Source organism: Balaenoptera musculus, chromosome 4, assembly GCF_009873245.2.
Source record: "Balaenoptera musculus isolate JJ_BM4_2016_0621 chromosome 4, mBalMus1.pri.v3, whole genome shotgun sequence".
Lineage (NCBI taxonomy): Eukaryota > Metazoa > Chordata > Mammalia > Artiodactyla > Balaenopteridae > Balaenoptera > Balaenoptera musculus.
The window spans coordinates 98,720,809-98,735,765 of record NC_045788.1 but is presented as its reverse complement, the minus strand read 5'-3'; the positions used below and the strand labels follow the sequence as shown (position 1 = coordinate 98,735,765).

Genomic DNA, 14,957 nt, shown 5'->3' with positions numbered 1-14,957 from the left:
CCCAACCCCAGCCCCTAGCAATCACTGATCTTTCTCTTGTTAGAGTTTGACTTTCCTAGGTTTTCATGTAATGTAGTCATACAGTGAGTGCTCTTCTGTGTCTGGCTTCTTTCACTTGGCATAATGACCTTCTGATATTCACCCATGTTCTTGCCTTTATCAATAGATGTTCCTTTTCATTGTTGAGTAGTATTTTAACATATGGATATATTACAACTTGTTTATCCATTCACCTGCTGATGGGCAGTTGCGTTATTTCTAGATTTTGGCTATTGAGAATAAAGCTGCTACGAAAATTCAACTGCAAAACTTATATTTTTCTTGGGTAAAATACCTAGGAACGAGGAACTATGGTTTTAGTACTAAGAAATATTTATCTTCCCTATATCAATTACCCTGGAAAAAATGAAAAATACAAACATTTCTTAGTCATATTTCATAATAAAATTTATCAGCACACCTGTTGTAAGAGTTGAAGAATTCATACATTTTCCAGCTCTACAGAGTCACACATGATCATACATTCAACATATTCCAAGATAATGCTTAATAATATATAGGAAGATAACATTCCTTACAAACTTCAATATATTATGAATAAAATATTCACATTATTATATGAACAAAGAAGTCTTGAGAACTCTGTTGTGATTTTCTCTTAAGAGCAAAGGTAAGAGTTGCAGAATCTCTAATTTAAAAAGAGGACAATTTCAATTAGTCCATATTCAAGGAAATACATTTATAAAATGCCTACATGCTTCTTACACTAGTTATGTCTGCTTTCATTAGAGAAGGAAAATGTCTCTCATTTCCTAAATTCACAACATCCCCAGGATTGTTCTTAGTCTAAACCTCCATACAGAAATGTCTGGAATAGAAATTTTTAAGTATCAGAATCCAAGGGTATAAGCTTTCACATTCAAAAGTGCAAAGAATCTCAGCATCAACAAATTATAGTTCTACAAAAATCAAAATTACAACTTAGATATCCCTTGTTTAAATAACAGTGATGTCACTTTAGAGTTAACTATAGGTAGTCACTGAATTGTAACACATGCAGAGATTAAGAAAATTTCAAGTATTCCTAAATATCTATCATTACAAAAGTCAATATTTTACAATATTATGATCTCTAGAGAAAGATATATAAAGATTATGATCAAAGAAACTTCAGTAATGACAAAGTAAAATTTTTACTTTCATTTCCAGTTGCTTTCTAAAATTACTAGTCTCAATCTCATTGAATTAATGAACATAAAATTTATCCCACAACAGACTTTTGTGGCTGAAACTAAATCTTTAAAAAATATATGAGACAAAAATAACATGAGCAGTTTCCTGATACAAATTATAATATTTAGACCCCCTAAACCAATTCTTGGAAATTGTCACTGTTTGTAAACTAGTCATATCAAATGATTCTAAAAGTATAAATGAGTTTTACATCAACCACTTGACTCTGACAAGCTGCCACCTCACCACCCATCACCAACAGCATCCAGCGGAAGCTTGTGGTGCTTAAAACACATTTCAGCAGGAAAGGAGGCAGACTCCAGGGCGGAGAAGACTGGAGCTCTGAGACACAGGTAACTAAGTGCCACACAGTGGCGGTGGTGCCAGCCAGCGGAGCAGGGGGCCCACTGTGTGTCCCCCAGACCCTAGGAAGACTTCTCTGCCTTCATCAGTGCACCCAGTCCCTCGGACGGCGCAAAACGTCCACAATTTCAGCTTCTTTGGAGTTCTCTGAGGGTGAATGCATGTACTCCCATCTATGCAGGTTCAAAACAGAAGCAAAAAACGTAACAACAATAAAAAATAAATAAACAACACACATACCTCTTTATCTAAAAATAAATGAAAACTAAAATTCTAAGAGTAATAAAAAGACTTATACCTCTTTGTCTTCACTACGCTTTCAAAAAATATCTGCTGCTAAAGAAATAAAGTTTCTTAATAATTCCTGAGCATGCTCTAGCTAATATTAATATTCCAGAGCCAAAACATACTTTTACTATAAACCAGGGTTTCATAAAGTATAGAATCTCAGGTGATCCATGGGCAAACTTTTTTTAGCTTAGTGCTTCAGCATTTATTTTAATGGGTTACTTTCTATTTATGACAAAAATGTTGGTTTGCCTTTAATTTTCTCTCTGAAAAAAATAAGAGTATAAAATTTAAGTAAATAATACCTCAGATTATATATAAATATACAAATATGGTCAAAATGGTCAAACTGTAGTATGAAATCTGGCAAACACTGGTTTAGATCAGAGGCTGGCAAACTTTTCCTGTAAAGGGCCACATAATAAACACCTTAGGCTCTTGGGGCCACATACCTTTTGCAGTCTCTTGCCTACTCCTTTTTTGTTTGTTTTTAATAATCCTTTAAACATGTAAATTCCATTCTTAGCTTAAGGGCTGTACATAAACACAAGTGGACCTAGATTTGTCCTGAAGCCTTAAGTTTGCAGACCCCTAGTGCAGACTTTAAGAAGCTAAAAATAACCTGTTGCGTTAATGTTATTCAGTTGAGCGAGGGATTGATTTATAATCTGCCCTTACCTGCAGTTTGGAATGTGCATTATAATTAGAGGCCAGCAGAGATCAGGTAGACTATCCGAGGCCTTAAGATCTCATGTCTACTTTTTCTTTTTTTTTAATTTATCCTTTTTTTTTTTTTTTTTGACAGTTACTATATTTCATTGTTAGATTTTTCACAATCTTTTTTTTTTTTTTTAAGTAAAGTGTCAATTTCTTTATGTATTTATATTTATTTTTGGCTGTGTTGGGTCTTCATTTCTGTGTGAGGGCTTGCTCTAGTTGTGGCAAGTGGGGGCCACTCTCCATCGCAGTGCGCGGGCCTCTCACTGTCGCGGCCTCTCCTGTTGCGGAGCACAAGCTCCAGACCCGCAGGCTCAGTAGTTGTGGCTCATGGACCTAGTTGCTCCGCGGCATGTGGGATCCTCCCAGACCAGGGCTCGAACCCGTGTCCCTTGCATTGGCAGGCAGACTCCCAACCGCTGCGCCACCAGGGAAGCCCATGTCTACTTTTTATCACATCCTGCCTCTAGGGTGGCAAGGACACCTAACAGTGATGTGCATGAGAATCCAGCCAGGACATGAGATCCCACGAACAACAGCTAAACAAGGACAGAGCCAATGCCATTCTGAACGTAGTGACAATGGTAGAGGGTACTGATCTCACAAGGCTAGATCTGCACAGCAGAATGACGCAAGGCAGACCTTCAATGCCAGCCAGTCCATTCTTATTTGGATATTTAAACTCATGGAGAAAAGAAGATTCTAGCTCTTCTAAAACAAGCAATGGTCGTATTTTTTCTCATCTTTTCTATTTCAGTCTGGATCCACACCATTCTCACTTCCTCAAAGCCAAAAAAGTCAACTGTAGATCTTTATTAACCTAATAGCACCAACATAAATAGATTTTAAAATTCCCCACAGAGATTCAATTAACCTTTATGGAAGCACACCATGGCAGCACGTAAAGCATCTGAAATAATCCCGCATACTTTCATACAAGCTTAGTACTTCACAGTGGCAAGTAAGACCTTTCCCCACAAGTGCAATCATTTCCAATAAAATTCAAGAGTTGTTATGTTCATATAAATGTGCTTTGCTCATAGCTCCTCCTAGAAAATCACCAAGTAGGAACAGTCGATCTAGCTCCCTAGACACCATCATCCACCCTATCTTCTCACTCCCTCTATCCTTTCCCTGCTCTCACATATAAAGCTCTATCATTTATCCTGCCACCCCTTAAAAAAACCAGTTTGATTTTCCTGTGATTTGCCTGTGATTTTCTTATACAGGCAGCAAAGTCAAAACCAATGAGTCTTTAGGAAAGACATTTGTGGTGTCAATGTTCATGTTTTGTGGAGGGTAGGGAATAACTATTATTCTTATGAGTTATTCTTACCGGGCGGTGAGAGGTAAAGACATCAAGATGCTTTCTATCCTGGATCCTGGAGTGAAGAGGCCAAACTTTGTACCCCGATCATACAGCAGGTTAAATTCTACATACCTGACATAAAGACATCAAATAAGATTAAGGATTGGCTGAGTAATCCCTTTCTTAAGATTAGTCCATAACAAATACTTAAAGGGGGGGCATCTTCCCACCACCTCCCACCCCATCAGCTGGAACTGGCAGAGAAAACACCAGTCTCATCAGTTGAGTTTTCTCCATCTGGAAAGGCATAAAGAAAAGGCTATTCTATCCAACAAACAATAGGATATAGATTCAGCCCCAACATAGAGCAGTTACAAAACAATAAGGTTATGTTTTCCAATAAATAAACAGAATGAACACAAAGCTTAGAACTTGAAGGCACAAAAACAATTAAGAAAAGCAAATGGCACCCTTTATCAGGATAAAACAGCTCTTTCTGGCCCTCGCCTAGAGTCTGAGATGCTTCACAGTCAAAGACTTCATTTCACTGCTAATAACTCACACAAACTAAGACAGTGTAAAGCTCTTGTAATTGAAAAGCCAAGAACAGATAACAGAAATCTATTAATAATTACTAATATATTCTAGATATTTCCTTTTCTTAAACTAGTTAACAGCATTAATAAGCAGTCATATAATTCAGTCTTCCTGCAAATTAATGACAAAGTCATAATAGAAGGTAGTGATTGAGTTGCAGTGCTCAGTCCTTAGCATCAACTAAAACCTGGTTCAGGATATTAGTTTTCCATGAATTGCCATAGAGTCATATCTAAACTCTGTCTAGCTTAAAAATCTGTGATTGCCTTTAACATCAAGAGATCCTTTGTAAAAGGGTCTCTTCTCTCCAATTTCAAAAGATAATTTCTACCACCCAAAAGAATTGAGAATTATCCATAAATCTGAAAATTTCAATAGTCCCCCTTCATATCATTTCTCAACTCACTCAAAAACTACTCTCTTGGTCTAAACTTCCCTCAGATATTACCGTTTATGCATTGGTTACTGTATTTAATCACAACTAGAGAAAAATATTCCCTAGATTCCCGCAGTCCTTCAATTTTTAGAAAGCAACCTTCACTGTGGAAACTTGCCAAAGCCTCTGAGAAAATTTAAATAAATTACATTCATGGATCCCTTTCTAGTCCTCACCATTTATTTATCACTGATTGAGTTCTGTGCACTAATAACTATTTAATACCTTCTTATGTCTGTTTCAAAAGATAAATTAAGTGAATCTTCTTAACTTCTTCCTAAGACCATGGAAAAGAACTCCAGTCTCTCAGCTCCCTTTTTCACCCCTGATGTTACCCTCCTGAAACATGATACTTAAGGGATGGCTGTGATTCTCTATTTGTACAGATGTCTTGTTCAAAGACCTCTGTAAGGAGCTCCCAAATGAGCCTCTATAGGATCCCCGTGCTGCTCTTCTGTTTTGAGAGAACAATGCTCCTTTCTGTGTATCAGCCTGACTCTCACCAGGTTTGGCTTAGATCTGATCTTTCTGATCCTTTCCATACATTTATCCTCTCCGAGGTTCCTATAAACTAAGAACCTTAACCACTCCCTTCAATTTAACTGATACCTACACTGTATCCTGTTTCCCTTTCCCAAAATACAGCAAAACAAAAAAGAAGACTAAGACTGGAGGTTCAAGGTCTGGGGAGAGAATTGTAGTAACTGAGGACAAGAGACTAAATGAGATAGCCAAGCAAGAGGCTGCAAAGTCACAAGAGAAGCAGCCTAACCACTGCAGGGGAAAGTCATGCAGAAGGGGATGCAAGGAAGTGGGGAAGAGTAATACAGATAATGGGTTATGAATGCCGTGGAAGAAAGTGAAGACAGGGCTCATGACCGCAGCGAAGAGCTGGGGTTATCTTAAGCCCCAGAGATTACTGCCATTTTAAGGCCCAGAGACATGGGTGGTAGAAGGAGCCTCTCTTTGAAAGTACAGTCACCCACCACACCACAGAAAATTAACCTAATACCCCACACTTCCGCCTAATTCAAAAAACACAGACATGAAATAATACACACAAATGGAACTTTCAAAATATGTTGTCAATTAATAATAAAAAAACAGAACAAGCAAAATAAAACATCATTCCTATGTCCAAGAAGTTTTAAAGGCTTCACCTCATTAGTATCCACGAAACCTGCTACCTTTGCATAAGAAATCTTATGCAAAACTAGAACATTGCACTTTCCACAGAGTTGTTTTTTTTTCTTCTTTTAGTTTCTTGCTTGTTTTTTATTGGAGTTTGTTGTTGTTGTTTCCACAGAGTTTTAAATTATCCTCTTAGGATGGTCTTGCCCACTAAACTGTGAGCTTTTCCCAGCATGGTCCCTAGCCATAGGAGGCACCTAATACACTCAAGTGAAGGGAAGGAGTAGTAAAGGTGTATCTGGGAAATCATGGGACCAAAAAAAAAAAAAAAAAAGTCCCAAGACAGATGCATTGTTAAAGAACTGTCTAACAAGAACACTTAATCAATTCTCATTTTCCCACTCATTTTCCCAAGTTTATAAACAGGGAGCAAGCAAGCAGAGGTAGTCCTAAGAAAGAATAAACAACAAACATTTACCTTGAGACTTTGAACATTATCTAAGTTGACCTTTTAGCTTTACCTCCTTAAGTACCCAAAGTTTCATATGCCTGAGACAAAATTAACATAAATGAGGAAATCCATTTTATAGCCATGGACCAGTAGTACACATGCAATTAAGATGGTAACGAGAAACCGCTGTGAGAGGGAAGATTGGATAATTTGGAGCTGATTCACAATCACACCCCCGCTGAAGATGACCTCACGCTGGTCACCCAACTGAGCTCACCAAGCTGAGTGCACAAAGCAGGGTGGCTAAGTTGAGCATCACGGTCAGAAGTAAGACGTACTTAACTTCATTCACATCTAAGAAAGTCTGCAAGTTTTGAAGGCACGATGACCTGATTCCACACCTGGGATCTTTTATTTACTAGCTGTGTAAACTTGGGCAAGGGACTTACTTTGCTGAGACTAATTTTTGTCATCTGTAAAATGATGATAATTACACCAATCTCACAGGTTTGTGAAGAAATTTAGATGCACACTGCCTAACATATTAGCCAGCACATATTAACATCTCCATAATTAATAAATATTATCACTAAGTGTAAATAATTTCTGAAGTGATTATTTTCATCGTAACAACTTCCATGAAAACGTAAAGATAAATGAAAAAAATGTGTGATTCCAAATTTACAAAGCAGCAAAAACATTAAATGATTCTCCTATCTTGGCGTAAGGCTGGAAGGTATTGCTAGAAGAAACTATAAGCAGCTGAAATAAATTCAACAAGTTCTTACTATAGGCCTAATATGGTTCTCTAATGTATACACAGATTAAACAAACTTTGCTCTTTTTATAATACTATTTTATACAATGTTTTTTAATTCACTTGATATTTATCTAGTTATGAAAAGAAATTAGGGTGAGTATTAACAAAACTCTGACAAAGTATCTGCCCAAGACAACATAGCATCCACTCTTATTACGGCTGCTCCACTTCCCGACCTCCTACCCCCCAGAGTTATGCAATGAGACGGTTCATTCTCCTGTCACTCACTCACCGTCCTCTCCGGAGCTGCTGCCACAACTTCTCCCGGGGGGTGAAGGAGTCATCACAGTGCTTTTTCACAAGGGGGATATAAGAAGGAATGACAGCCTGGGTACAGCTCTGCACAAAGCGAAAGACCTCCTCCTTGGATGGAGAGTCAAGGTCATCAAAAAAGATACCCCCGATGCCCCTCCGCTCCCCACGATGGGCTATAAAAAAGTAATCATCACACCTGGAAAATACAGCAAGGCCAAATCAGGGACCAAAGAGGAAAAAACAGAGAGACATGAAAATCAGTGTGAGCATTTCAGCTTAGCGCACCATCCCTGACTAATGCCAGCACGGTGCCCTTACTTTTTGTCCATGTCTGAAAATGAAACTAGAGTTTTAGACAGATTTCCTGCAGTTATCAGCAACGAAGAAAATGCTTACACTTTTACCTACAAAGCAATAGGCAAGCTAGTACATGTCTATCTGAAGATGTGGCACTCTAAGACCTTTACTGAAAAGAAACAGAGTCCACTATTAATACTGTATTTCCTTCTTTTTTTTTAAAAGCACTGTATTTCTTAAAACAAGTGACGCTGCTGCCCTCAGAAGCACTGCTACTTTTGCAGCAGGCAGGAATCCTCTACCAACAATGACACAAACCAGGTCCTTGATGGAGTGCTAACCCCTAAGCTGTCTGAATCAGTTCTTACTCACCAAAGGAAGGTAAATTATCTCTAAGGTCTCTTTCGGCAATAAAATGTGATGACTCTATAGCATGCATAGCTCAGGGGAGGGTTGGTGGAAGGAAATGTTCAGAGAATGAGTCTTCAGAACATTAAAGGTTGCCCTTGTGAACCAGCACATGAAACTATCAATTTGTTCTTGAGTCTTTCCCCACCTGTGCCTACTAGAGCAGATTTCCTAAGTCTTTTCCTAATTGCTAAATTTGCAGTATAGTTTACATCCTGGAAATAGTTTTCATTATATCTGTGTAATGAGGGTTCCTAAATAGAAAACCTGTACAAACAAAAACTAAAAGCTATTGAAAAGGTTATCTTAAAAATAGACTTAATAGCTTAAAGTTAAAAAAAAAAAAAAAGGCAGCAGATGCAAATCCCTAGAACTGATGCGCTGGTATAATTCACCTTGACTGTGACTTCTTGGCTTTTCTTCATAGGTACATTTTATTAACAGAGTTAAAGTATATCCTGAGCAAGGCTGTAAAGCCAGCTTTAACTAAATCATGTTATTTCCAAATCTCTTTTCATGATATTATGAAATGAAGAGATTTACTAAATATGTACACTAAAAACTTTTTAGCTAGCCCGCATCCTAGATATTTTATTAATACTACTCGGATAAAGTTCTTCAGTAACAGCGATAAAAGGAAAAAAAAAAAAAAAAAAAAAAGAGTGAGAATGTCTACCCCACCAATCCTCCTCCTGAAAGGAAGCTGATTTGTAAGAGAAAAACAACCCTTCATCCTACATCTGTGTGTCCATAGCTGTCCAGTGTTTAGTGGTAATGTCAAATCAAAGAGAGGTTATTTAAATGTCTTATATTTTCTGAGGATTTTAAAGCTGAACTCCATATTCTTAGATAAATAACATCAAGATTCCACAAATATTAGCACTAAAAGCAAAGCAAAAAAAAAAACCCAAAAACCCTTTCTGTTCCTCCTTTTTCTAGAATGGCAATTAGCTCTAAGCCATGTTGAGTACCTTATTATTCCAAACAACTTATGCACAGACTCCATTCCACATCTACCAAATATCCTGGGTCTCCTCACAACTTTTTTCTTTACCATTAGAGTTCCTTTCACAAAGTTTCCAATCCCACTTTCTCCTTGTCCAAAATCTCCAGTACATTTGCACCTCTCCTAACAGTTCTCCAACCCTTCCCATGCCTTAACACATTTCCATGGCAATGAGATGATAATCCTCGTGTGGGATGAGAATTTAATATCCCACTTTAGGATTAAAAAGCCTCTGATTCTCAGGCATATATCATCTTCAAGTTTATATCCTAGATCATCTGGTATCAAAAATGATATTGCTACCCAATTTTTATCACAGACATTCAAATATTCCTAAGAAAATAATGTATTAAAACCACTTAAAACTCGTATCTCACTTCTGGTGAAAGGAAGGAAGGGAGGGAGGAAGGAAACAGTTCAACCTTCATAAGCTGAAAAAGATACTTAGTGACACAGTAGTGCCTTCAGGACCTGCAGAAGGAATGTTAAATACTTAGGGGTTATGACAAGTTCAATAACTTTACCTACCATTTTTTAAATTTGGGGTAGAGATCTGGACCATGCTGGTCACAAGCCTCCTTTAGAGTCCTGTGAAAATGCACCGCATCCTCTTGGTTCAAGTATGTTGGGGTAAGGTCACATCCACCACCAAACCACCACTGCTTGTTACCTACCAAATCAAGACATGTGATTCTGATGTGGAATTTGAGATGCAGAACAGTACTCAAAAGGAAAAGTTAAATACATTGCTATAAATGCCATCACCTGCAGAGACAGCAAAAGGCGTGGCTTGCACTGCACAGGTGCTCTGACAGGGTAACAGTTGGCCCAGCTAATGGCAAACATAGACTGGAACTATATTTACATAATGAAGCATGATCAATTGCATCCCATCTTAAACCCACTGACAACGCACTAGTGACTGGCAAAGCTACATATGTGGAAAATAATTTCCAAAAGCAAGTTCTCAATGGCAACTTAACATTGCATGTGAGGTTTTCCTTTGGATGTAATAAATTTATATTTGCAAAGAACCCTGTGTGCACTTTAAGTTCGGGTTCATTAAATCATTCCTTGTGTGCTGGAGGAAAATGGGGATGCCAGAGACCAGGCAATACCACTTTCACTTTTCACATCTAATAAATAATCCATTGCACCTGCCAAGGAATAAGCTTTCACATGCTTCCCAAAAAACCTAGTTAAGATGGTATTTATTTTTTCTTGATTTTAGATGTTATGCCCCCTGACGTGTTTTAAAATACACATTTTGCACAATAGTACTTTCCACACCTCCATAGCCCTTACCGTCGGCTTCTTCTACTTCAAAGTATCTGTAGTTGAAATGGATAGTAGGAGCATGAGGGTTCTTGGGGTGGATAACAGAGCTCACACCCATAGCAGAAAACGGCAATTTACCTGGAAAGTAAAACACGCAGCGAGCTGCACTCGATCACCTGGCTTGAGACAAATTAACTCCAACATGGTTTCTGAATCAATTTTCAAAGGCTGCTTTTCAATTTGTCTCTTAAAATACAATTTTTAAAAAGTAACTGTGTCCTCAAGTCCATTCTCTACGTCTGCGTCTTTATTCCTGTCCTGCCCCTAGGTTCTTCGTAACTATGGACATATATACACGACCAAATGTAAAATCGATAGCTAGTGGGAAGCAGTCACATAGCACAGGGAGATCAGCTCTGTGCTTTGCGACCACCTAGAGGGGTGGGATAGTGAGGGTGGGAGTGAGATGCAAGAGGGAGGAGTTATGGGGATATATGTGTATGTATAGCTGATTCAATTTGTTATAAAGCAGAAACTAACACACCATTGTAAAGCAATTGTACTCCAATGAAGATGTTAAAAAAAAAAAAAGTAAGTGTGAACATGCTCAGCTGGCATATGCACCCAGATGGAATTTTACAGAAGCAATATGTACTTTATAAATAAAACTTGCGGGGAGAAAAGGTTTACAGGGACTGTTAAAGGCTGTTGAGATTGCCTGATTTACCATCTTTCGTCTTCAGCTTTTTTCCTCTGCTTCTCATCTGTTTTGCTGCTTCCTCAGAAAGATTTCCATGAACGACAGAAATGCTCACCCCGGCCTTTTCAAAAACATGCCCGTCTTGAAGTACACAGCTGATGCCACCACCTCCTGTTTATGGAAATGTAAAATGAGGAGAGAATGTAAGGGTATATGCGAAGTTAAAAACAACTGCTGCATGAAGGTGGTGGGATTAGGAGTTATTTTCCTCCTCTATTTTCCAAATCTTCCATAATATCAGCATATTTATAATTTTTAAGTACAATAAAATTAGATAACCAGCTTAGCTTTATGACATTTGCTACTGATCATGGGCGGATGTTTTATCTCCCCACACCACCCGACTGAATACTCTTCTACATCCTTATGTCATCATCTAAAATGAATCACTGGAATAGTTTCCCTTCAAATAAGACTGTTCACAATGGCAGCTGTCAGTTGTGATACATGAGAGAAAGCTAAGATTAAAAACAGGAATAAGTATATTCAAAGAGTGTTCCAGTATTGCCAAATTTAAGAGTTCCATATTGTTTCAATTGTTTTTTCTCCGTGTGCTGTTTGCCTTTTAATTTTGTTTACAGGTAATTAAAAACAGATACTGAAATGCTTAAGGAATTCGGAAGCTTGAACTGAGTGAGACACACATTAACATTTAGGTATATGAGCTTTACTACTAGTAGCTGGTTTGTTTTTCTAAGACACTAGAGGTACCACAAGAGTTCATTGTTTCATGAAGCTTCATGTTTGGCTTGTTTTACTTCTAAAAATTTTTAGAGCTGGATGGGACATAAGATGACCCAGTACGACCCTTGTATATTTCAAATGAGAAAACTGAGGCCCAGAAAGGCAAAATACTTTCTCCAAAACCACGCAACTAGTAAGTGGCCCAAACAATTTGTCTCAGGACTTCCTTGGTGGCGCAGTGGTTAAGAATCTGCCTGCCAATGCAGGGGACAAGGGTTCGAGCGCTGGTCTGGGAAGATCCTATGCGCCGCGGAGCAGCTGGGCCCGTGAGCCACAATTACTGAGCCTGTGCGTCTGGAGCCTGTGCTCCGCAACAAGAGAGGCCACGATAGTGAGAGGCCCGCGCACCGCGATGAAGAGTGGCCCCCGCTTGTCATAACTAGAGAAAGCCCTCGCACAGAAACGAAGACCCAACACAGCCATAAATAAATAAATAAACAAATACTTTAAAAAAAAAAAGTTAATGAAAATTAATGTGACATTATCAATAATAAATTGTGAAGCTAAAATAAACTTTAAAAAAAAAATTTGTCTCAGTTCTTTCTAAGCATCAAACAACATTTGCAGCACTTCATATATATACACCTTATTTTACCCTTATAATACATTCACATGTTTTTAAATTTCATTTCATAGATGAGGAAACAGAGGCACAAAAAGTAACTACTGAAGGTCACACAGCTAGTCCAGGTTGTGTCCTGATTCAACAGTCTTCACTTAAAAAATTAGAAGATGGAGGACTTCCCTGGTGGCGCAGTGGTTAAGAATCTGCCTGCCAATGCAGGGGACATGGGTTCGAGCCCTGGTCCCGGAAGATCCCACATGCCGCGGACCACCTAAGCCCGTGCGCCACAACTACTGAGCCTGCGCTCTAGAGCCTGTGAGCCACAACTACTGAGCCCACGCGCCTAGAGCCTGTGCTCCGCAACCAGCCACCCCAATGAGAAGCCCACGCGCCGCAACGAAGAGTAGCTCCCGCTCACCGCAACTAGAGAAAACCTGCGCGCAGCAACCAAGACCCAACACAGCCAAAAATAAATTAATTTTTTAAAAAATTACAAGATGGAAAACACTATGAAAACCAGATTTAACTTCATTTAAAATAAATGTGGCAGTATCACAGCCCCAAATCAGCTGATGAGAAGTTGCTGCAGTAGTCCCAGGTAAGAAGAATCAGAAATCCTTTAAGTTTATGACCAAGATGTAAGGTTTCACTGTATAGGCAATAACATGGTCATGAATGTAGGACGCTGTAAGAACTAGGTTTTAATACTTAAGTATTTTACCAGTGGAAATAAAGATTTTCCTGGCAGGAAATCTGATGGGTACATTTGGCAGAACCACTGACAAGCCAGGTCAAATATTTCTTGCGCAACCTGAGAAAAAGACACAATGACACAATAACTCCCTCAGCTGGAGGAGACTGGTTTACCCTTAGTAATGAGGAGATGACTTTCTTTTTCCATCTCCAAAGGAAGAGAAAGGGTAAACGCACCCAGAGAAGCAGAGGAAATGTGGAGAAAATCTATGCTCAGTTACAACTTTGGACATCCAAGCCTGTTGGCTAAAACTGACCTTAAGACTTGTATGAAAAATGCCATATAAAATTGCAAAGATTTTTTAAATGTCCAGTACTAGAGTGACAGCAGATCTGGGTCCACACCTGCAAGCTGAGGACTGATGACCCTGTCAGTATCAATCATTTTAAAGGTGTCCCTTTTAACCTAGCAGTCGCTGTGTAGGTACCCCTTTCCTTACTCCCATCCCCTATTCTGAGTCATTTTCTGCCGGCAAACTAAAGCCCGACCTCTCTTCCCCATTTCCACCTCCCGCTAGGGGCCGACCTCCTCACCTTCCTTCCTCTCCCACCGATCCACAGAGAAGCGGGCGCCCCCGTCCACCTGTGCCAGCGCCTGGCACACCTGGGCCTGGGTCTCCAGGATCAGCAGCTCCATCTTGGTCTTCATGTCGCCCGGCCTCCTCCGCAGCTCGTGCAGGTCGGTCACAGGCGAGGCCATGAAGCAGCTGCAGCGGCGGGCCAGCTCGTCGTCCTCCTCCTCCGGCCTCCCCGGCGAGGGGCTCGGCGCCCCCGAGCTCTTGCTCACCATCTCCGCCCGCTCCACGTGCCCGAAGGCGGCGGCGGCCAGCCCGGCCAGCCCCGCCAGCCCCGCGGCCAGCCCGGTCCTCAGCCGGGGGCCGCCTCCCGCAGTAGGGCCGTACCCCAGCCCGCGGCTCTGCTCGGGGCAAGCGGTGCCAGGGGGGCGGCAGAAGCGTCCGGCCGCGCAGCGCAGGGACCAAGAGCGCAGCTCCCCGCAGCCGCCCCGCGCCGCGAGCCAGCAGGGGCCCGCGCTCAGCCTGCCCAGGTGCATGGCCATGCTCCCGCACTGTCACCCTGGGCAGTGCCCACCTCCCGCAGACAGGCCCCTGAGCGCCCTGGAGAGCCAAGCAGCGAGCAGCGAGCGGCGAGCAGCGCAGGCAGAGGGAAACTTCGCCGGAAAAGAGCTACTACCGGGTCGGCTCCCCGGCGTAGAATGCCGGGAGCTGTAGTCCCGGCTTCTATCGCCGCCTGCAGGGGCGCGCCCGGGAGATAAAAGAATCCACCGTCCCCAGAAGGGCGGGTCCCACGGGTAGAGAACTGGGGTGCTGGGTAGGAGAGGGCAATGGAAGCGAAGGCGGAGATAAAAGAGGCCTTCTTGTCACGTACAACCTCTGGTCGGCGGTTCACCCAATCACAGGGAGAAGACAAAGTAGGGCTGGACGCGCTGAGGGCTAACCGGGGAGAAATGTGGCCAGAGACCCCTGCCCCGACTTATATTTCTAAACAGCGTTGCAAACCCTGACTCCTGTATGTATAGAAGGCCCCT

At 40.8% G+C, this 14,957-nt stretch overlaps 1 protein-coding gene across 1 annotated transcript; it reads right to left on the bottom strand.

Moving 5' to 3' along the window:
* Nucleotides 1–421: 421 nt before the first annotated feature.
* CPOX (coproporphyrinogen oxidase) lies at nt 422–14,716 on the bottom strand. The gene is made up of 7 exons (XM_036851025.1): nt 13,946–14,716; nt 11,317–11,460; nt 10,617–10,727; nt 9,840–9,981; nt 7,578–7,796; nt 3,938–4,042; nt 422–1,769 (listed from the first exon to the last, which is right to left on the bottom strand). The coding sequence occupies exons 1-7, from the start codon at nt 14,466–14,468 to the stop codon at nt 1,682–1,684; spliced, it is 1,332 nt and encodes a 443-aa protein (XP_036706920.1). The 5' UTR covers nt 14,469–14,716; the 3' UTR covers nt 422–1,681.
* Nucleotides 14,717–14,957: the final 241 nt, after the last annotated feature.

Coding starts and splice junctions, on each gene's coding strand:
- CPOX (XM_036851025.1), bottom strand. CDS start 14,468: ATGGCCATGCACCTGGGCAGGCTGAGCGCGGGCCCCTGCTGGCTCGCG. Junction 10,728..11,316: donor AAAGCTGAAGACGAAAGATG/GTAAATCAGGCA, acceptor TTTACTTTCCAG/GTAAATTGCCGTTTTCTGCT. Junction 7,797..9,839: donor TACCCCAAATTTAAAAAATG/GTAGGTAAAGTT, acceptor TGTATTTTCCAG/GTGTGATGATTACTTTTTTA.